The sequence below is a fragment of the Cupressus sempervirens genome, chromosome 5 (assembly GCF_028749045.1).
Source record: "Cupressus sempervirens isolate cs-2001-9-10 chromosome 5, ASM2874904v1, whole genome shotgun sequence".
Taxonomy (NCBI): domain Eukaryota; kingdom Viridiplantae; phylum Streptophyta; class Pinopsida; order Cupressales; family Cupressaceae; genus Cupressus; species Cupressus sempervirens.
Window position 1 is genome coordinate 533435450 of NC_143122.1, and position 24641 is coordinate 533460090.

At 35.9% G+C, this 24641-nt stretch overlaps 1 protein-coding gene across 6 annotated transcripts in view; it reads left to right on the forward strand.

Moving 5' to 3' along the window:
• The window catches only part of CNBT1 (cyclic nucleotide-binding transporter 1), a 275486-nt gene that overhangs the window by 245174 nt on the left and 5671 nt on the right, over positions 1–24641 (forward strand). For all 6 annotated transcript variants that reach the window (XM_089831706.1, XM_089831711.1, XM_089831708.1 and 3 more), the window contains one exon: positions 1961–2207. In XM_089831706.1, the coding sequence (XP_089687832.1) occupies positions 1961–2207 (247 nt within the window). The remainder of the gene's footprint in view (positions 1–1960; positions 2208–24641) is intronic.

The window sequence follows — 24641 nt, forward strand, 5'->3', positions numbered from 1 at the left end:
TTAAGCAACAAACTGTGGTTGGTTTGTCGACTATTGAAGATGAGTATATATGGGCTACTCATGCTTGCAAATAAGTCATCTGGCTTGAGTGCGAGTGCCTACATAAAAGATTTATTACGAGGAGGGCCAACCTAGATATTTATATTCTAGACCATTGTGCTCAGATATTGGAATAAAACAAGATTACTGACAATTGACAATCATGATGCAATTTTCTGATCTAAGAGCCTAACATTTCATGCGAGGATCAAGCACATTGATATTCAGTATCATTTTGTCAAGGATATAGTTGAGAATGGTAGGGCAAAGCTTGTTAAAGTAGAGACTTCGATGAATACAACAAATTCTTTAGTTAAGGTTGAGCACAAAGATGTTTCGATGATGTTCAGTGTCTATGGGACTCTTGACCCTTAGGAATTAAAACATGATGTTACATACCATTCCCATTGCTCTTGCAAGGTGTTAAAAAATTGGGACTTTTTCTACACAAATGGTGTCTCAACCTTGCAACTATATAAGGTTACTGTTGATAGATGAACAATAGGAGGGTCAAGGGGAAAATAGCTTCCTTTGGTGGGGAGTCTAGGGTCATGTGCCTCAATGGGCATTAAAGAGTAGCATCCCCAAAGGCCACACTTAATGTATAACTTACCATTGTAAATCTTGATGGTTTAGCTTTAAGTCACAATTATAACAGTAGATATTTTGTGTCTTGTGCTTCCCCTAGAGTACAACACTATTTTATGAGGATATTGTATTACGACTGTGTATTTGATGTATTTTGATATTGATAGTTGTTGAGTTGGTTCCACTGTTTTCTATAGCTTCTGTGGTTAAAGGCCTTCCACTGGGCATTTTCTTATTCTTAATCATTAAATGTATCTCAAACATTAGAGGCCTTATTCCAAATTGCATTGATATTTCTTCCTTAAGCTGTTAGTTAAAACATGTTCAGGCAATTTTCCAGAATTTCCTTATGGATTCAAATTGGTTGTCCAAATATTATGCAATCTTGTATACAGGTACAAGGAGACAAGGCATAACCCTTGGATAAAATTATAAAGGCTTATATACTGCTTATAACATATTAATGTTTCCCTCCTTTCAGTTCCAGTCCTGGTTATAAAGATACTATTTGCTAAACAACTCTGAGGGAATCCCAGTAAATTACAGAGAATTAAGGGCAGTGTCATCTAGCTATAAAGCGTCTTTTGTTGCCCCAGGGAAGATTTCAAGGACTGTCTATGACATTTTTTTAATATCCAAAGCGTAATGTTTTATTTATGATTTTTTCCCAACTTGCATTGGGTTGGCTTTTAAGTTATGAGCTTTCTATGACACTTCCATGCAATTTTCCTTCAAGCCCCCTATTAGCATTTACACTTTTAATTGTGTTTTCAAATGCTTATTTTAAATTTAAAGTGAAGCTAATTCTACAATCTCTTTACTGTGCATGCAATTAAGGGGACATGCTGCATATTGTTGTGATTTGATTTTTGAATACATGACAATTTCAATAAAGCTTAAGATATAATTTCAGTTTCAATGAAAAGTCTTCTAGGAAGCTATATGTTATCTTACATCTCAAATATGCATAGTAATTTGTCTCAAAGTAGTCAATAAATTCTGTTTGTATGTAAATGTTGCATCAAGGTGACCTCTAAGCTAAGCCACAGACAAATATCGTGCCCCCATTATCCTCGCACATAAATATTATCTCAAGTGCACCAATTATCCTTTCTACTTATCTGGCATAAGAGGAAACTCTATTTGCCATATTGTTACATTCCTAGGGTGCACAGATTTAGTGTTTAAGCTAGAGCCTGTTTACATACCTTGGCAAAATGCATTATGTTTATCATGTATAGAAAAGACCAGCTACTCCAATATGGTTCTTTATCAAAACATAAGCATCTGCTCTGAAATCCGTAGATACATGACTTAGATTTTTTTATGACAGGTACGCATTTTCACTGTTATGGATGAACAAGTTTTGGATGCTTTTTGTGAACGTTTAAGGCAGCGCCTTTATATAGGGAAGAGTGTAATCCTTCGTAGAGACCATCCAATTGATAAGATGATATTTATTGTCCGTGGAAACTTGGAGAGTATTGGCAAAGATTCTGGCACAGTAACACTTTCTGGAGGGGATATATGTGGTGAAGAACTTCTCACATGGTGCCTTGAGCATTCCGGGGTGCAGAGAAGTAAGGACCTTTATTTCTTGTATAAGTTTGTACACAAAGCAGTGTTAGAAGTTCTTTCTTTTTCAAATTCATTTTGAATATTTCTTTGGCTCTTTTTTCATTCATTGTATCTGCATTTATTTAGTATAATTCCAACTTAAAGAACAAGTTCCTGTATTTAATTTTTCAAATCTGAAAAAGAGGTTTTAAAGTTGATGATAAACAGTGCGGATGTAATCTTTCTTTTCTTTTTTTCACTCTTTTCAGTATCTTTTCTTGCAATCCTGCATTCATATTGCTATCGTAGGGTAAGAATAGCAGGTGCTTAGTTTCTTATCAATACATGCCCAGAGTGTGTTTGGTCTTGACATGTGCAGACTTCGAAGGGTGCCTTTTTTTAAATTTTTAAAGATGTAGTGTTGGTTGGTTCATGACCATTAGGTTCACTGTTGCTTGAATTGTAGATCCTACCTAAATAATTCAACAAATTTGCAAATATTCTGATTTCCTACTCCTGGACAATTCATCAAACAATTTTTGGAATATTGAACCAGTCGATATTTCTGAATTTCTACAACAGAAACTATCTTTTAATATCACGGCAAACCTTTGCAGCCATTGAACAATTTTAACAAACAGTTGTCTTGCATCAACCATTCATTGACAATTTCAGAAACACTTCTCCAACAGGACCCTTGCTGGTATTTAATGTCAAGATACAATACTGGCAGCAAGTGATATGTTTATACATTATAAAAATAACCCATGCAACAGACAGCTGATATTTCACACATCTTTCATTACAAAATCTTAATTTTTTAGATAATATTCGCATCTAAGATTCACTGAACTCATAAATAGCAGCTTCTGAAATGATTGTACAGCTGAAAATATTTGGATTCCTCCTCCAAACAAGTGTCATAAAAACTAACAAGTACTATGTCTATAATATCGTGGTACTGTAGCTTGTTCTCCTCATGTCTTTTCTTTCAAAAGCCCTTTATTATTATCTTTGCCAATATTTCCAAGAGAATCTTCTCACTTTCAATTCAAACTAAAAATATTATGCTTCATCAATTATGATAGCTCTGCAATCTACAGGCATTCAGCACATGGGTCAAGTTTGGATGAATCTACTGACTGGTATTTGTTGTAGTGTTCCTATCCTAAGGTAGCAAAGGTTAACAATTGCCCATCTCCAAATTTGGGGTTCTAGAAATAAAATGCCGAGAATGAATTTCTTTTCTAAAAATCTCCTTTTTATATTCGCCTTTAGAATATTTGAGATATTTTATTTTATTTTTCTTGAAAAGTGACTTTTTAATTTAACTTCATACTTGGACCCCAAAATATATATAGATATATTTTTTCCAAATTCAGAATAAATCACCAAACTGAAGAGATTATGATATAGTTCATTGCCCTAGGGGCCAAAAGAGCAACCATATATATTATCAGCTACAATATCAGACCATAGAATGTATAAGCAAACTAACCTCAAGACTTCAAATAAAAGGGAAACAAATATTACAATATCAGGTCATGAAATATATCAGTTGATTCTTGTGATGTCCCCAAACTTGAGTGCTTCTTTCAATATGAAAGATCCTTGATGGATCTCTTCCGCTGATCTGCTATAATTTTATATTTTTAAATTTCTTTTCCCTGTTTATTAAAATTTTCTTGCAGAGCTAGACAGAAGTTGCAGAAGGGTTTGATTGTTTTATATTTTTGATGATTTTTCAATAAGTAATAACAAAAGTACAATAACATGAACCAGTTCTGAGAATGTATTCCAAATACATTTAAAGCAAAGTTGCTTCAAGCAGAATTTTTGAATATACGCCTAATATGTAACCAGATGAAGATTTACAATAATATCTAGATGATTACAACTAAGAATAAAGCCAACCTGAAGGCGTGAAGGTGAAATATGAGCCAAGAAGGAAGCTACGGCTAGAATCCAGCTCTCAAATGCTATACGTGGAAAAGTAGATGCCAGGCGCGGCCGTACAGCTGCAAAGTGCCCACACATGGGTAAAAATACCCAAACCCTAGCTAAAACTGTGACTCAGTACTGCGTTCCCCAGAAGAAACAATGCACAATCTCCAAGATGCTTTTGACCGCAAGAATCCAAACCACTCTTTTGGGGGCTACGTCCCAAACAGGCAAAGCAAGTGGATTTGGCGTCCCAAATGCTGAAAGCTCAATCAGAGCCCAAAACACAAATCCAAGATGTAATATGTCAATAATGCCTTTGAACTTTGTCTTTACCTCCTTATAACCCACCAAACTTAGCTCGAACCCTAAAAGTGTCCCCATGTGGCATTGGATTATAAAATAATATATTTCTCATTTTTAAAGTGGTCAAGTATCCAGAAAATGACCTTTTTACCAATAGAAAGAAATCCGTTCACCGAAATGCTCTGAGTCAAAAGAGAAATATTTAGAAAAGTTCAAGACCTTTCCAACGAGCTATTACACCAAGGGATATTCACCCAAATGAGGCCAAAAAACCCCTTATTACTCCAAAATGGCTATAACTTAGCCTTATTTAAATTATTAAAATGCTAACTTAGGGGAATATTTAAATATATTAAAATATTTCCCAAATAGCGAACTGATAGCCAAAACACCTCTACAAGGTGAAACTGAACTTGTCACCTCCTGTGATTGATGCCGAATAATCTGAAATAAATGACATTCTCATCCCTCAAAATTAGGGATACTCCTAAAAAATAGGAACGTCTTTGAATCTCTCGAAACTGACCATAGAATGATCTCGTAGAGACTCAAGACTATAACCCATCTCCACCTCCTAAAATGTAGGAAACTCCTACAATTAAGGAACTGCTCTCAACTGCCCTCCTACTGTCTGAAACTCCAAATCCGAACATTGTATACCCTGACTGAGTCTCTAAACACCACTGCTAGCCTATGAGACTCCCTGATAGGCTGACTCTATCGTCTCTGATGTCCACTCTAGAAAGGGGACATCAAATCTTATATTACAATATCAAGTAATGAAACAAATATTAATTACAAATATTAATATCAGGTATTGAAATATTTGGGAAACAAATATTACAATATCAGGTAATGAAATATATCAGTTGATTCTTGTGATGTCCCCAAACTTGAGTGCTTCTTTCAATATTATTCATCTCAATGTTCTATTTTATTTGTGATGAGCCATCTAGAGATAATTTAGGACATTTTGATTCCAACTTAATATTTTTAGTAAGTCACTTGAATGTTTTCCTCACACTTACTTTTTATAGTAGGGTGATTAGTTGGCATCATTTCTGTTTGGAAAGTGGATGAATTATTCTCAAGAGCTAATATTGGCAATTAACATGGGTTTAATGATTTTAAGTTTAATCATTAAAGAAAGTTAAATCAATTTTAACTTTAATAATATTCTTTATGATATGATGACTTAAAGGGGTTAAAGAGTATTTAAGTTGTTTTCATAAAATGACAATATAATGTCATTTTAATTAAAAAAGCTTTCGAACTTGTTCAAAAAGTTACTTAGTAAGGAAGAATTAAAATTTATGGTTGATTTATCTTACATTAAGCATGGAGGTTCACATATAGTTTAAGGAGTCTTTATAAATGAACCTTGTCTTCCTTCAAGTGCATGATATGAGATTTTTAAATGGAAGCCATTTCTTCTTCTTGTTTAAAGTCAGTGACTCATTGACTTCTAAGGATGGAAAGTTAAAACTCTTAGGAAGCTGATGGTTGGATGCAAACCCAGACTTTCTAAGTGGAGTGGATTTATAGTAAAGTCCACCAATGGATTTAATGCATGAGTTTGGATTCATAAGTAGTTGAGACAGTTACCATTTGAAGAGTAAAAATATATAGATTTCTGGGAATTGATATTGATCTGGTGTCAACAAAAATGGGCAGTCTACTTTCTTTTCACTAAAGATTGATAATCTGATCACAAAACCAGATTGTGCACCTATGTAGATAAGTGCATACACAAGAGTTTCACCTTTCAATGCATTTCATCCTTTGCAGAAGTTGTTTTACACCAGCGTTCGTCTCTATTAGGGACATTTGGGTTTCGGATTAGTATATTTGTGCTTGTGATTTGCTGATGATAAGGTGCCCTGCTCTATAAATTTTGTATGCATGATTCCATCCATGAATATGATGATGAAAGTGGTATGCAATATGCTTGACAAAATTACTCAATAGAGAACTAAGGTCCGAAGTTAGCTTCCCTGTTGTTAAATTTGGTTGTCTGCCAACTATTTGTTAAAATGACAATGAAGTGTTGATGCTATCTCTGGCTCTTGGGACTGTATGCAATATGTTTTTTATAATGTGAGAATTATTATCAGAATGTTAAAGCTTTGCAACCTTTGGTAAATTAATTGGATAAGTAATACCTGCTGCTAGGGTTTAGTCCATGCAAATTGTCTGTTTAAATGTGCATTTGTGAACTGTGAAATTTATATGAAGTTTGGTACCAAAACATCATAATCAGTTGATAATGATTGAGGAAGAAACGGATCAGACATTACCTACCAATTGATAGAATTATAATGAGGAATAGCAGTAAATTCCTGAATGTTACATTCATAAAAGCATTTGACCAAACGCCTACTCTGTTAATGTGCGATTTGTGATGAAATTTTGGGTCAGAATTTGTAAAGAATCTTAAAGTGGTACCAAAGCATTGAACCTGCCATCCTAATGCTCAGTTTGAAAATTCATGAAGGATCGTGTCCAAGCCCAACAAGATGAAAGGAAAAATGTACTCAACATGTTTCATGAAATGATGAAAATGATACCCTTCATACACTTGTTAAGAGAGATCTATACATCGATTATATGGACTTTCATCCAAGGTTACATCATAAGGCTATTTTGGCAAAGAAACAATATCATAACTTAGCTCATGATTTACTTGCACAAGGAGGGTGCAAATGAGGAGATTTTTCAGCCCTTAGGTGAACAAAAATTCAAACCATCTATTGAAGAAAAGCATCACTAAGTTGTCATTGTAGTAGGTGATTGTGAAATAAGAGTTCTGAAACAGTTCTTGAGGAAAAGACTAAAGAGGAGACAATGACTGAAGAGGAATCAAACTCATTGATTTGCAGGTTACAGGGTATTTGGAAAAAGACAATGTAACACCAGTAATGGGGTATGTCGGGACAAGGGAAAATGGGCCTCATTTTCAGGACAGCGGGGGGACGGCCAGGGGATGGCAGCAAGGGGAGGGGCAAGGAGGGGTGTTGTATAGTATATATATAGAACTTGGAATGCTTGTTATGAAATGATGTTTCAGTAGAACATGCCAAATTAAAATACTTGAACATAGAAAAATTGCAACATGAACTAGAACCATTGAACATTCAACATAGTAACATATTACATACCCAATAGTAACATTCAAAAATAAAAAATCAAATAGAAATACAAGTCTCCTTTCCAGCAACAACATGGTTGCAGAATGACAGAGGTGGGAGTACTTGGGTACGTGAGTAGGCGGTGCAGGGACGTCTTGGGGACGGGTACTCCAAAGTTTGGGAGGGGGGTGCAAGTCCTCATGTAACACTGGAAAAAGAAGATAAAACAAGTACTTGTGACTTGCAGCCTACACATGGTCATGAGAAAATGTTAGAGATTGCGCAAGTTTCTTTGTAGGAAGCTTGGAGGTTGTTGGAGCTCAAAATATATGGCAAAATTTGGAGTTCCATATAGTGATAAAACCCTAAAAACAGCCTCGTAAACTCCATGCCCAACGACTGATGAGATGATGGAGCAAATGACATGGGATACAACATTAGATTACTTTAAATTTAAAGCTGAAAGAGTGAGGAGGGAACTTTGTGATAGGAACAATTAGGATTTTGTTAGCGAAGGTTTCAGAAACGCTGAAACTTCAACCTGCTGGAAAGATGATGTCAACAAAGGATGACAACGATTAAAATGTCTAAATGTAAAAAAGACCCTGTTCAGGAAATCTAATTTCAAAGTTGCAATCAAAATCTTAGCTTCCATGAGGTGTTTTGAGTTGCCGACCAAACTCGAATCCAAAAGATAGGTAGTTATTATTTAATTAGTTGATTAGCTTTTTAAAAAGAGTTTGTAATAGGGTGGTGTCTTTTCAACCTAAAGGGGTGAAAAACCATGCAACCACATATATAAGTGGTTTGAAATGTAAGGAATAAACATAATACCACAATGTAAATCATATCAAGACTTATCCTACTACAATATTTTACGCACTTCAATTTATTGTGTACTAAAGACTTCTTTGAAGTATTAATATATAAATCAAAATTTCCTTCTATTTGAAGTTGTGGATTGGATGATTCCAACTTGATTAGTCCTTTATGATTTTTATCTAAAGAAGATAGAAGCTGCTTTAAATTTTTTCGTTTAAAAATTATCTTTGTTATCTTGCAATTTGATCATTAGAAGAATTAGACGCTATTAATTCTATTGTATTGATCTTGTTAAGTTAAATTTTGTAGGACTAGTTCTGGCATAATAAAATAACCAAATACATAGAAGATAAGAAGTTGATAGGTGTTGGTAAACAGATTTGTCCTTCGAGAAGAAATATAAATAATGAGTTAAAATGCCCGATTGAAGGCACAATTGCTATCAACAATCAGATGATTTTATCATTGGATTGATAACCCTCCTCTGAATTGTGAGGTACAACTCCCTTATAGAAAGATTTGCAATGATTAAATGATAAGTGTATCTTTAACTTGAAGATACTAAGGCTTTTTGATATTCATTCATAGGCATGAAATGAATTCGATTGATAGATTTATAAACTGAATGAAAGAAGAAAGACGAATAAGAAGCCACAAAACTACCTAGCCAATCCTTCGTGTTATAGAGAAAATGGAAGGAAATATTGCTTCATTTTATGAATAATGAATAACAATACAAAACTGCATTCGAAATGTGACAGAAGTGACTACATAATCAACATGAGTCTAAGAAATTAATACCCAGATTTCAAAATCTGACATATAAAATTCCTTCATTTTAAGTACATAACAAGATGACCACAAGATTATCCTATCTCCGCAAATCTAATCAAAGTACAGAAAACTAAACTAAATTTCCCCTTCTCCTTGTTACAAATAGCATAAGAGATGTATTCCCCTCTCCCCTTGCAGCTACAGAACTCCTAGGACCCAAAAAAAGAACCCTGACAATGTTGATCTATTGTCTATTTAACATCTACCATTCCTATAACTTTTCGGTTACTAGCACAACCGGTTTTTGGAAAGATCCTTATTTTCCTTTGATCTTTTCATCTTCCTTGATGATATTTTTATTTCTTTTCCTTCTAGCATAACATTGTTTCTAAGTTTTTGGCTATGAAATAATAAATACAACAATATAGTCAAAGCGAATTCTGGTGGTTGGGAATATTAGGATACATTGGCTTCTACTAAGGGTCATTGATATTATGTTGTGAATTTTTATGTTCTTCATTGGCTACGAATTTAAGCTAGCCTATCATTGTAATTGCATCCAAAGGTATTAGCTGTTTGATGTCTACTTTCATTAGATAGGTATAGTATGAAAGGGGATTAGTCATTCCTTATGAGTGACATGGCCATCTACACAACTGATCTGCTTCTGAATAGGGTCTTTAATACTTTTTTGATCAATCCATTATGGTTACTAGTACACACCATAGTGTGAGACTAAGTATCAATAGCAGTGAGACTGTTTAAACCTACATTCTCCCCTTTATATGATATCATTGGAGATTTCTATTTGTATAGCATATCATACACAACCTTGCAAATCCTTGTGATAATCTTCAAATGTCATGGTATATTGGGCCAGGGATATGTGAGCACCCAACATTGATATCTGGTTCATAGCTCCATTAACATGTAGATGATACCATCGCTGGCCGAGGGGATAAGACATAGATGTTTTCTATATGTTTTGGGACTCCATCTAAGTCTTTGAGCCTTTGAACCAAGAGCCTCCAAATTCCTTCACTATGCTCACATCCACAATGTTGGCTCGGTCTTTATACGTATATGTTGCCTTTAATAGAGTGACCCCCTCTTCTAAACCATTGGTTGAATTGAATTTTGTGATTCTTCCAAATTGTGCTTTTCTTTTGAAGACCAAGGTTGGGATTGTACAATGCATTTGGCTATATGATACCAAAAAGCATCGTAGGAGTAAGGACGCGGTTCTTTTTTTTAATAGGCGGCTTGCTCATTAAGATGATTGATGCTTAGCCCCATGCTCGAGTACAAATGCAATTTGATCCATTTATTTCATGCTTCAAAGGTCCAGATGGTATAGCCATCACGATCATGAGCACTAGGATGCCTCAATTTATCACCACGACTTTGTTTTTATCTAGCTTCAAGTGGTGGGATCAAAGAATACCCTGAAGTCTTTCACTTCAATCTTGGAAACTCAATGTTTGATGGGATTGAATCACACGCCGCAGCCTATCAAATGCTATGAACACATTGGCATTTTGTCAAACATATTGCTAACGATCTCCATATTTCACTGTCATGCATATTCTTCCCCAGTTGAAAACCATTTGATGAGGATTGCCCCTCTTTTAACATCCAATAGTTTTCATAACACAAAGAGTGATCTTTGGCTTTCGGTGAGTGGACCACATACTTCTTCACCACAAGCATTTCACCTTCTGTTGTGGGATTAGATACATAAGATTGTATCTTATTATGCATTTTGTGTGATGTCCGACTGATAGGGACACTATAATCCCAACCCTCTTAAAATTCCCGGCATGGATCAATATAATAATAAATGTAAAGTGTTCCTCTTCATGCTTTAACTTTTCTATGATTGATATCGGACTTGGTATTAAGACTTGCCAAGGCAATGTTCTTCTAAATTGCACATCCTGCCAAACAGTTCACATGCACCGTCTGTGCTTCCACAATCATCATAAAAAATGAAACCTAGATTGCGCAATTTTATTACTCATTTGGAGTGGTGGATTCTGTTTTCTCATTCAAATTCATCATAGGTTTGCAGGAGTGCACGAGATCATCTCTAAAGCTATCAGTCTGACTTGTCAATAATAAGAAATAGTGTGACTTCTCATCAGATTTGTAACATGCTTGATCACTGGCCAAGTGTTTATGAATTCTATTGGATGGTCTTCAAAATGTGAAGAGTTGTAGGTGATGATTATGAGGCCGAGCACGATATTTCATGATAAACTGTGACTCGTCCTTTTTTTTAAATTTTGTTGTAATTATGGGGAAGATTCATCTCATCTAAACATCTCACACTTGTGACTTCATATTAGGCATGTACAAGATCTTCATACATTACTTGTTGGGTCTACAAACCATATTATTCGGTTCCTTCCACACTTGTTGAGCATGCCCCAAATCCTAGGTTAATTCCATTCTCTCCACTATTGGTCTACCACATGGATGCAATAAATCCTCCATTTGACATTATATACTCGATTCCTCATAAAACCTTACTTAAAGTTGTTCGTCGCTCAGCTTCACATTTCCTCAAGCTAACAGCCACTATTTTGAGAAAGATGTTAAAGTTTGCTTGACAGCATTTTGGTTTTGGGACTTTGAAACTGGTTATATCTGCACACTAATGCTGGTCAGATGGATTTTTAAAATGATGGACTCAACCTTTGAACTTTCACTGAACTGTGTCATTAGACCCAAACAGTTCGAATAGAACCTTTTGAATTTCCCTGTTGAACCTCTCTAAGTTTGAACTTAGATCTGCACTTTGAATCAGTGGATCGGAGCCTTGGGGCTTGAGGGACAACACTTCGAATTTTGTATTGAATTGGGCTTCCAACTGTACCTCCTAGTCCTTGATTTTGATCTTTCAGCTTTCAAACTATGAACATTGAACTTGAGCATCCGCACCAATGAATCCACGTTTTGAACTTTGACTGTTTGATTTTACAAGCGCAATTTCAAACTCTGAACTTGAACCTTTGAACTTTGAGGTTCAAGTTCAAGTTCAACATAACTTCAGAACACTGTCTTTTTCACAAGTCATAGTCTACAAAATCATCATTAGCAATAAAAACCAACCAAAACACCAGGATCATTTAGTGATTTTTTCCATGGGTACAATTTTCAAAGTTTAAAACATGGGTGCTAAAAACATGCTTACTATAGGAATATCAGGAATATCCAAGTGGTGCTCTCTGTCTCACTAAAGTTGTACACAGGATTAAAGAAGGAATTATCTCTGCTGCCCAATCGAAAGAACGCACTAGTTTATAATCCATTATTGAAGTCTCTGTCCAAACAATTACAATCAGAAAGCAATCAACCATATTATAAACCAAGCAATTAAAACCTAAATATTCAAACACTCTTCATACAAGTTCAGTAACTTATAAATTATAAAGTATACAATTCAATCTCCCTCAATAGATCATTGCCATCTTGAGAGATCACCCTAAATTAAAGAGCAATTATCAAATAATCCTCTATAAAAAGCTTTAACCAACAGATTGTGTTAAGGTATAGGTATACTTGCTTTGATCCTGCAGAGCCTAAAGAGTAGAGGAGGAGGATCATAATCTATCATTCCCGTTCACTTGATAAATCAGTTGGAAAGGCCAAGCATTGAGTTAGCCAAGCTCATAGGATTTCCAATCTGTTGATTTGGCAACCAACAAAGGTAGAGAGATCCTATGAGGTCGTTCACACTAGTGCATTTGATAGGCATACTAACAGCCCATATGAAGATGTCTTGCAATCAACCAGAGATTATGACTCCACATCTTATGCGAGTGTTGATTCTTATATCGGTCCAAGTGTAATGCTCTCTACATATCATACAGTTCCTTGGGATGGATCTACTTTTGACCATAGTATTGTTCCCACTTCCTATACATAATTGGGTGGGAAAGATGACATTAATAACATTGATATGTGTAATGAAGGATACTCAGTTTCTTATGTGTATCCGATTTCTCTCGTACACCTTCTAATTTGCATATTTTGGACGGTTAATTAAAAGTTACTGAAGATAAAATTATTTCAGCTCTATCACATATCAATGACATATATGGGATGATATTGCTATCACTGGAACACTTTTTGGGTGACCTCCCGAGAAGTCCTGGTGCTTCACCTCTGTCAGCATCACCTAGATCCAATGAGTGCTAAGTGTTCCATTTATTTTCATGAGAGATGGATTCATGTTGAATAACTACTCATGATACATGGGTCAATGAGTTTGACTAAAAAACTACACAGTTAAATGCTGATAGCAATATCATAATTTGACTTACCGTGGAAATTATCTCCTACTTATCAATATATGGGATGATTGAAGAACTTCTTAGGAAGGAACAACTAGGGAGGAGATAAATGAGATTCAAAGAGGAATACTCACATTTGCAAGTGATCAAAAAAGGGATGAAACACTAAAATCTATTACTGACATCTTTCTAATTGAGATCATCTCCTTGATCTTTGAGAGATTTATTCAGAGGCTTTGAGGAAGAAGGAAGTAGACACCCTTACCTCCAAACTGTCGAATACTAAGGACACTGTAGAGGCTGCCTTAGTGGCACTTCAAAGCTGAAAATCGCATGGATGAGCTTGGTCAAATATTGTATTTGCCACATTCTTCTTCACCTCAATAGTCAAATATGATAGGTGTGAAGGACCAAGTGGTAACATGATTAGTTAATTAACTTTAGGTGCGAGAGTTGATATAGAGAGATTTAGATTGTAGCCATGAGATATGCTGTAGGTGAGTGTGATATTGAATGTAAATCAGCTGTGTAAGAGAAGAAACCACATAATAATACAACTTGCAGCCTTGAGGTTAACACTTAAATAGGAAATGGAAATGCAAATCAAATTTCAACGAATTGCATCTCTTGATGTAGTTCTTGAAAATGTGTACTCAGAAGTGGAGGCAGTTGCACAAGTCATGGGCCAAGTTGATAGGATTGTCACATTCATTGAGTATCTCATACAACACTGGTCTAAGGATGGAGTTATAATGACAAGCTTACAAACAATCAAACATGCATTAGGAAGGGTTAAAGAAAATATCCCAATGTTAGTAATTGGTAGAGATCATGCCTCTTCATGTGATGAACATGATGAACCATACTAAATTGTGATTAATGAATGTAAGATTGATGATACAACACCCAACGATGCTAATAGTTCCACTATTATTGAGGTTTTCAATGAAGTTATCACTAGGAGAGAGCATGATGAGTATGCCTTGGCGGGGTTCGGTAAACCACTTGCATTTAGTGACTCAAAAGTTCAAGACCTACATTTCATGTTTCACGTTTTGGGTCACCAAATACATGTAATCAAATATGAGGTTTCATAGTTGATTCGGTACCTCCATTGAGCTTGTTGATGAATTTTATTATAGTTGCAAGGTGTGGTATGCATATTCTTTTGAACTCGACCACTTGTTGATGAGTTGATAGTACATTTGATGCATAAAAGCATGATGAACAGTTGGTATGAGATGCTTCCTACTTTGGAAGGGTCCAAATATAGTTGGATTACCTGTTGGCCTCTCCAATATGATCACTACTTTAAAATACAGGTTAGAGAGGCAGTGTTGGGGCAATTGAACATTCCATCGATAATCAATTTGGAGCATTGAGATATTATAGATAGCGAGAAAGGTAGATGGCTATTTTATTTTTGGGATCTAGGTGGATAATTCCCATGAATAAATTATGTTTCAGAGAGATGGTTGGAGGAGTTTAAGGGATTTGTATCACCCTTTCCTTGAAAGCAGTTGACGAAATGTTGAGCTCCTACCATGATTTGACATTAGAGATATATGTGGCTTCAGTTGGAGTGAGGTTCTCAGTTGGATTGAGGATGTTTTCATTCATGGAGATATGCAACAAAGGCCACATCACAATCCAAAACAGAAAAATTAATGCCACAATCAGAAGAGGATATACCTGTTGGAGAGGAGTAGTAGCCCTTAAGATTGCTTTGTGGAGTGCAAAAAGAGAGCACATATTGGAGTCAATAAGTTGAGTTGCATATGCCAGGTTTCCATTGTTGTCTTCAGTGTTGTTACAAGAGATCCTCTAGCTAGTAGAAGGAAGCTCATGTGATGGAGAGGAAGGAAGTTGAGAGAAGCAAGAGAGACAAGACTCTAACTAACAGACTAGGAAGAAGGCAAGGAACAAGAATGGTTTGAGCTTCTAGCTAGGATATAATGATAAGCCTTGAGGATAGATCTCACAAGAGACCAAAGGTGACTATGTATGTCAGAGGACCTAGTTTGGCCAGCAGAGGAGAGAGTTGGGGGGGAAAGAGGGGAAACTAATGGTGAGAGGAAGTATAGGGGAAGGGATGCAACATAGGTTGTGATCAGGAAAAGGAACAAGCAACTAGAGAGGAGACAAGGTGGGTTAGTGCTAGAAGAGGAGGACCCAAGACCAAAAATGCTTATAATACAAAGCACAAAACTTTTTGTCTCTTAATGCATTCCTCCTATCAACGCATGTCTCTAGCATGAGAAGTCACATCGAGGTGAATCCACAAATTTGGCCTCGGGGAAGAGGAAATCTCCATATGAAGCAATTGAATAGTTGAACTACGGGACTATAAAACCTTTTCATAAATGAGACCTTGGAAGGAAAAGATTGTGGATCTCAAACACAACTCAAATAATGAGGCCTTTTGTCCTCAATAAATTTGACAAAATAGACGGAATCTTTGATGTGGGAATCAAAATTTCCCACAATTGGGGATAATAATTCAACCAAGCAAGAAGCTAACTTGTATGTTGGCGAACCCATCGTGTCAACTGTAACACCCCACCAGGGAACCCAAAAGAAATTAACCTATTAAGTCACTAAGTTTGCCAAACATTTTTTCTTTTAAAGATTAAAACAACAAGAGATAACATAGCGGAAGCAATAACTCACATACATACAAACAATACATAAACAAATTACATCTCTTAAGGGTTCCATGACATTGAATCACATACAAAGTTTTATTAAGATTAAATCTGATACATAACAAAATCCACATCATAGATAACTGTAATTACGAATCATATGAAGTAATATACAATTTCATAAGATACCACATGGCATAACCCAAATGCATAATCATCCTCTGTACAAGTCATAGGGTATGAAATGTTAAAAGAATATACATCATGAATAAATACATCTTATAAGATATACAATAACCAAGTACAGTACATCAAAATATGACCAAAGAACATAATCACAAGATTAGTAGAATAGAACAACTGCACAAGTATATCCAGCAATGACATCCAGTTGTCGGATCTCAATGGTATAAGAAACACTACCACCCGACCTCTTGGAACCTAAATTGCCCACTGCCACCATGCTAAGGAGATAATCTCAAGTCCCATACGAATAACAATTCAACAGTCATAACATCATCTAGGTCAAGGAAATCCTGATAGCAATCTATCTCAAAGGTACCAAGACACAAGTAACATCCAATCCCAGAGGGAACAAAACACGTAGGAAACCTACTATGTAAGTGGCAAGTGTCATCGCATGAGCCAGCTCTAAGGTTACCCTGACAGCCTCTCTGAACTCCGCCCCCCTAGTGACTCTATACGGCACTATATCCTTTCTTACAGGCAAGGCATACTAACTAGACAAGGTCGTAACCAAGCATCCTCTCTACTACCATCCTAGCCTGTACTAGCACTTGAGGCATGGGTGAGGTAATCCACTGACTCTTGTTAATTCATTATAAACCCATTTAATAAAATATTATCACTTATTAATACAAACTACAATGGGTTACCCAGGCAATCTCTTTAGGGCTCTGACCTCCATTGCAAGTCACTTCCCAAACATACATAAAGGTAACCTACCCTAAGCTCATAACAGAAAGTCTCATCAAGTCACAATGACCACATCAGTCCTATACAAGCAATTGGAAATCACAATATAAACATTGATCAATACCTCAAACGTCAAATCACATTCATCATGACATTCGCACATCATAGAACAAAATCTCCCAAGCCTCTAGTAAACATCCTAACTGGTCAACGTACTAAGTTTAACCCAAACCCCAACATGAAATAATTCATACATCTCATCAAGTAATTTAAAACAAGTGTAGTTTCATAGTTCATTTGGTTTGTCAATATAATATTATAAAGACCGATTTACAATATGGGTTCACGTTTTCGTTTTCAAAAAGTCACATTTGCTAAGGTTTTTCGAGTACATAGTATTTTGAATAACCTACAATCCATTAAATTTCTTCTGTACATAAAACCATTTCCATATAAAATGAAATGCCTCTAAAACAATAATTAGAATTTTAATAAAATTTCACTTAATAAAAAAAATGGAAATTACAATTATTAATATTTTATACATTTATTTATAATAAATTATATAACAAAATTTTAATTAAATATTATTAAACTATAATAATAATAAATTACTAATAAAATAATATTTATTAAATTGTTAATAATAATATTTATTAATTTATTAATAAAATAATAATTACTAAATATATTAATAATACTAATTAATTGTAAAACATAATAATAATAAATAAATAAAAATTAATAAACCCCAACAAAGGGGCTGTGGCCTTGGCAATGGTGGACTGTCCTCTGAAAGCCACATGCTGCCTCGGTAGTGTACCTATCCTTAGGGGCAGTCACTGCTAATGGTCGTCGGGGGTTGGGGATGTGGTTCCCATCCCCCCAAAAATATTTATTTCTTAAATTTTTTTAATAAATATTTATATATATATATATATATATAAATATATAAAATGCCCCCATTTTAATGTATATTTTTTATTTATAAAAAATTGCAGGTGCAGGCCAGTACGACAAATTTTTCCAGCATTTTTTTTTTAAATAATAAAAACAACAATGATTTTCTCAAATTAAATTACCAATCTAATACAGATCAAATTTCAAAAACAAACCTCAGCTATGTTGATAATCCAAACATAAATTTGCAACACGAGGGTTTCCAATTAGATTTTGGTTCACAGATATTTCAATAACGAAGAACAATAAATTCTCAAATAGGGGTTTCAGCCAAAATCGATCTCTAAAACAAGATCCACAAACAAACACGAAGAAGACAGAGGGAAAATTTGAACCAATCTACTGTGATAATTTCAACAAAGTTCCTACCTCAATCTGATGCTAACCAGACAAACGCTCGGAGATTGCAAGAATCCCCATCTCTTGAAACCCTTTCCGGAAATTTGCTCCTCCAAACCTGTGTGTGGAGAAATGAGCTCTAATTTCTTAATAAAGAGCTTCCTCCTTTGGGGTTTCAATTTTACGTACACGCAAATCTTTTTCTTTATTATTTTAATTTATTTTAATTTCATGTGCAAACTTTTTGTGTTTTAATTAAAATAAAATTTATTTAATTTATTCTCTCTTGCTTTAATTGAATAATAAGACGTATTTAAAAGTATATTTATTAATTTAAATAATATTAATGTTTAGAGTTCATTATTAAAATGAAACTCCTAAATTAATTATTATTAAATTAAATAAATATAATTACGCCAAATTTGGAACTTTAATTAAATCTTTTAAATTTAATTCTACTATTTGATTAATTGAAATTATTGATTTTTCTTTATATATATTTTTTAAAATTAAATCATTTAATATTCTCTTTATTTGATTTAATTATAACTGAAAATCACAACAAACCCACAAATCTGAATAAGAAAACCTATCTATAAAACAAAGTACGGATTCAAACTTAAGGGCAAAAACCTTGAATTCACATCACTTGGACGAATTCGGAAGGGTGAATAACTCCAATACTTGTCCTATATTCTAGGAACATTGGCTTAGGTTTAGGATTTGGACTCAAGAACTATCTCCCCCTCTTTACCATTGAGTTACTGCGATAGGGCATGCTCATTTTGACAATTCAAGGAAGTCGATGCCTCGTACCTACAATCTACATAAAAGCCAAACATGTACATATGTATATATATCTAAACTAAATAGGCAATGGCAGGGAGTTGTACATTGTGTAGATCCCGACTAGCAAGTGACTATGACTCGACCACTTCAGAAATGTCAAACATAAAGTAAAACATATATGTACAGCATACGCATGTGAGTATAGGGTAAGTAACCATAGAAAACCGTATATAAATCATCCATCTAACTATTATCATGAAACAATTGAAATCACTATATGAACATGCGAGGCATCATTATTGAAACACATGAAATAACCAAGTATGAATTAGCTCATCAAATATATAAACTAAGTGTGAAATAATTTTCAATCAAATTAGGTAACCAAGTACTACTAAATCATAAAACTAAACCATAAAGCTGGCCTGAACGAATTCGGCAATATAACTTGAAAAGTAAACTAGGGGTAGGCACTACATCCACCCCCCTAGACTTAGGCTTACTCCTGGAAGCCTATAAACAAGTAGAGATATAAATCCCCTAATCCAAATGAATCCTCCCAAGTAGCTGATGACTCATCAGTAGGGTCCCATTGGACCCTTCCCTGCTCTATGGTTCGACCCCTGAGGGTCAAATCCCGTTGTTGAAGAATGTGCATCGGCTTCAAAGCCAGCTTCCCATCTTCCACCTGTAACGCATTCCAATCAAGAGCATGTATCACATCCGGAATATATTGTCTAAGAACAGAAACATGGAAAACATCATGAACATGAGCTAAGCTAGGTGGGAATGCAAGACAATAGGCAACTAGACCTATCCTCTCAAGAATCTCAAACGACCCACAAAACAACGTGCTAGCTTTGAACCCTTTCCATAACGGATTAGACTCTTCCGCGGACGCACTTTGAAGAAAACTTCTCACCCACTGAAAACTGCTAATCCGTCCTGTGAGCATCGACATACTTCTTCTGTCTATCCTATGTTGTAGACACATGCTCATGGATGTGCACTGCCAATTGCTCCATATCTCGAAGCATCTCAGGACCTAACACGATGCGATCTTCTAAACTCTCCCAACTCAACGGTGTATGACAAGGATGACCATACAATGCCTAAAGAGGTGTCATCCTAATAGAACTGTGATAACCATTATTATAAGAAAACTCTACTAGGTATAGATAATCCTCCCAAAGAGTTTGTCGGTCCATAACATACATCCTCAAAATATCCTCCAGAACCTGATTCACTCTCTCGATCTAACCATTTGTCTTTGGATGGTATGCTAAGCTGAATTCAACTATGCTCCAAGATCATGCTACAAGGATGTCCAAAATGCGAATGTGAATACAGGATCCCTATCTGAAATGATCTTTCGGGGAATAACATGCAATCTCACAATATCACGAACAAAGACATTGGCTACTAAAGCTACTATGTAGGATGACCTCATCAGTGAAAAATGTGCCACCTTAGTCAACCGGTCAATGGTGAACATGATAACATAATGTGGACAAGTAGTCATAGGTAATCCCACAATGAAATCCATAGAAATAATATCCCACTTCCATGAAGGAATGAGATTAGGCTGTAAAAGTCCCACAAGGTGCTGGTCTTCTGGGTTAACCCTCTGGCACTTAAGACACCTAACCACAAAATCAACGATATCACACTTCATCCCTATCCAAAAGTATAATTGTCGTAAATCTGCATGCATCTTCTTGACACCTGGATGTGCCGAGTAAGGTGCATGATGGGCCTTAGATAGGATCAATGTATGAAGCTCATTCAACAATGGTACATAAATCCTTGTATAACACAAAAGACCATCTGACTCTAGGACATAACCTAAAAATCTGCCCTCTAAAGATCTGCCTAAAATTATCTCTATGCTCACATCCTAATACCAAGTATCTATAGGAAGTGCCTAAGTATACGGCTCGTCAAATCCACACTAAGAGTCAAAGAAAATGTCTCATGTCTCCTGCGACTCCAAGTGTTGCCTACCGCATTCTCCTTTCCTTGAATATACCTCACCTCGAAGTCATACTCGCATAAAAACTCCATCCAATGCCTCTACCTAGCATTCATATTAGGCTGTGTGAATATATACTGTAAACTGCGATGATTGCAATGAAGCTCAAAATGATGCCCCAACAAGAGGTGTCTCCATCTCACTAGAGTATGAACAACTGCAGCTAGCTCAAGATCATGTCAGATAGTTCAACTCATGATCCTTGAGCTTGCAAGACTCATAGGCAATCACACGTTCATCCTGCATTAAGACTGCTCCAATCCCTTCTAGGGAAGCATCAGTATACACCATAAAATCACCTGTTGGATTAGGTCCTGATAGAATCGGTGCGCTAGTCAAAAGCTCCTTGAGCTTTTGGAATGCTTCCTCGCATTTCTCTATCCAAATGAACTTCTTCCCCTTTCTCTGGAGGGAATTGATGGGGTATGCAACTCTGGAGAAGTTTTGAAGAAATCTGCTATAATATCCAGCCAAACCCATAAAGTTACGAATCTCAGACACAATAGTGGGTACATGTCAATCTACCATCGCCTAGATCTTCACAGGGTCCACTGAGATACCATCTCTTGAAATGACATGTCCTAAGTACTGTACCTCAGACTGAAAGTGTCATGTCCCCATTTTTGGAGGCAGTTCGATTTAATTAATTTAATTAATTTGGTTGTCCAAAATAATGAATATTTTATGAGGACGACTAATTAATTATTTTAATTAAATGTATAAGTGATATTAAGTTAATTATTTATAAAGTTATCAAATAAATAAATATTAAAAGGTAACTTTATATTTAATTAATTTAATAAAGTGACTTGGATTATAAAATATTTTATAAAAGTCACTTAATAGATAAAATCAAAAATGTTCTAGAAGTTTCTGGAGAAAATGGAGAGAAAAGAATAAATAGGCACCCCGGGGCTCCATTCTAGGGAAGCAGTTGTTTATTTCTCTCTTGTTATCAGATTGTGATTCAATCACATGTGCATTGTGGAACCTAGGGTTTCTGCAATTGTCACAACTGGCCATTGAGAACGAAAACTCTCAATAGGTACGCAATTTTGAGGGTGTGAAATATCATCTGAATTATTGCAGATTGGAGGTGACATTCAGTCATTTCATCAGGGCATTAATTTGGGTCTAAGGCCAAATAATTACATAGAGATAGCTGCAGTATAGAATCCCCTTTGTTCTTTGTCAGCCAAAATTGAGGAAGAGAATCCATCCTTATTAGCGACGGCTAGAAGTGTATATAATTCAATCAGCATTAATAATTGGGACGCATCATCCCTGGAGCAAGATCGTAGGAGCTAGCTGAAACAGCAAGGGTCGGAAATATATGCAAAGCTTGGCTACCGATTTTGGAGCCAATACTACAGCAGGCGGAGGCATATATGATCTTTCATCTCTTGCGATTTCCCAAGACCTTCCAGCGAACTCAATAGCCGAGCATCCTCCAGCAGATTTCAACAAGGTTGTGGTGCCTCAAAGTCAAGCCGAAGGCGGGAACGATTTAATTAAGTTAGGTGCCGTTTTATATATATAAAATCGCATAGACTGGCAGACGGGCAAGCCAACAATTGAATCCACATTCATCGTGGACTGCCGAATTATATCAGAGGACAGCATTTTCTGATTGGTGTACAAGTTTGGTGAGTCCTGGGCCAATTTCATTCTCCTTGGACTGGACGGCATTATATATTGGATCTTCATTGCGAGTTGTGTGGGATCTGCCCTCTCAGCCTCAAGTGATTGTGCAAGCTAGACGTCCTTCACCTTGTGCCTGCGATCTCCATATTGGTTAATACCGTGTGCCATTACTGTCTAGCGTCCAAGGCAATTTGACTTCAAGGAATCATATTGCATAATCTGCCATCAACGTGGGTAAGAGGAGACAGAGATAAGGTGACTACGAGTTCTGCAGAGGCACTTCACAGAACAGAAGATAGAGTAAGTACATGGCCGGAGCAGAGTTGGGGTGCATCTTACGTGACTAGAGAGAAGAAAGTCGGTAGCGTATAATACAAAGAAAGATTGCAGAAGCTCGTCTAGCTGGTGGCATCCATTCTACCTCAGAGTTAGCGGAACTTGTGCATAGCATTGCTTTCAAATTTTCAGGAAGGCAAGAATGAATGAAGACAGCTATTCGTGACTTTCAAGCATTGAGAATTGCAGTGAATGATGAGCTAGGAACTTTAGAAAATGCTCTTAGGGAGGTAAAGGACAGACCGAATCCATCAGCGGCGGCATCCCAGGTTCTTGATGTTGTTTTCTCTTTTAAAGCCAGAGGAATTTAATCCCTGTTATCAGTTTTGCCACAGATCTGTATTTGACCATTTGGTGAGTTGAGGTTATCAATTTCTTAATTTAACAATTGTATGCCCAGTCTGATAAACTTAATAGCACACTATCTATTCATAAGGCTGTTTAGATTACAAGACGGGTTGATTTATGAATTATCTTAATTTAAGCATTGGTTCTTTAAGTGTCCTTGATAGTTAGGGTCGTATCAGTGGTGCAAATTGTTTGAGGAAATGTCAAACCACTAAGTATAAAGATTTTTTGGTGCTGGAAGGAGTAATAACCTATTGGGGTTATTTCAGAAAGAAGTCACACTTCATCGAATTGGTATAAAGTTGATTGTCTCTAAGGCATTAAAGGACTAACCTTAGGTGTTCCTCATGTTCTTCCTGAGATCTAGAATATATCAATATGTCATCCAAGAACACAAGTACAAAACGCTCTAAGTAAGAACAGAATACTCCATTCATCAAGCACATGAATACTGATGGAGCATTTGTTAAACCAAATGGAACCACTATAAACTCATAGTGTCCATAACGAGTGCGGAAGGTTTCTTATGTATATTAGTATCTTGAATGCATAGCTAATGGTATCCTAACTTTAGACCTATCTTAGAGAACACTTTGGCTCCCTTGATCTAGTCAAACAAATTATTGATCCTTGGTAAAGGATACCTATTCTTAATCGTTACCGTGTTCAACTATCTATAGTCAGTGCACAAGCGTAACGATCCATCCCTCTTCACAAAGAGCAGTGTTACTCCCCATGGAGAAACACTCAGTCTAATACAACCTTTAAAAAAAAGTTCTTCTAGTTGCAAGAACAATTCACTCAACTCCTAAGTGGTCATTCGATAAGGAGCTCTAGATATGGGCTCTGCTCCCGGGATGAGGTCAATGCAGAAATCAATGTCCCTCTTAGGTGTTATACTTGGAATCTCACTAGGAAAAACATCAACATAATCCTGTAGGATAGGGTGATCTAGGGTCTTCCCTTTAGGGTCTTCCTCCTCAAGTTCACTTACAGTAATGGCGAATACCTGACAACCCTTATGAATGCTCCACTTCAGCTGCATAGCAGAGATCATCCAAAAAGATATGGGTCTCTGGATGTCTACAATCTCAGAGTCCTTACCCTAGTCATCCTTACACTGAATATTCTTCTTGTTATAGTCAATGCTAGCTCTATG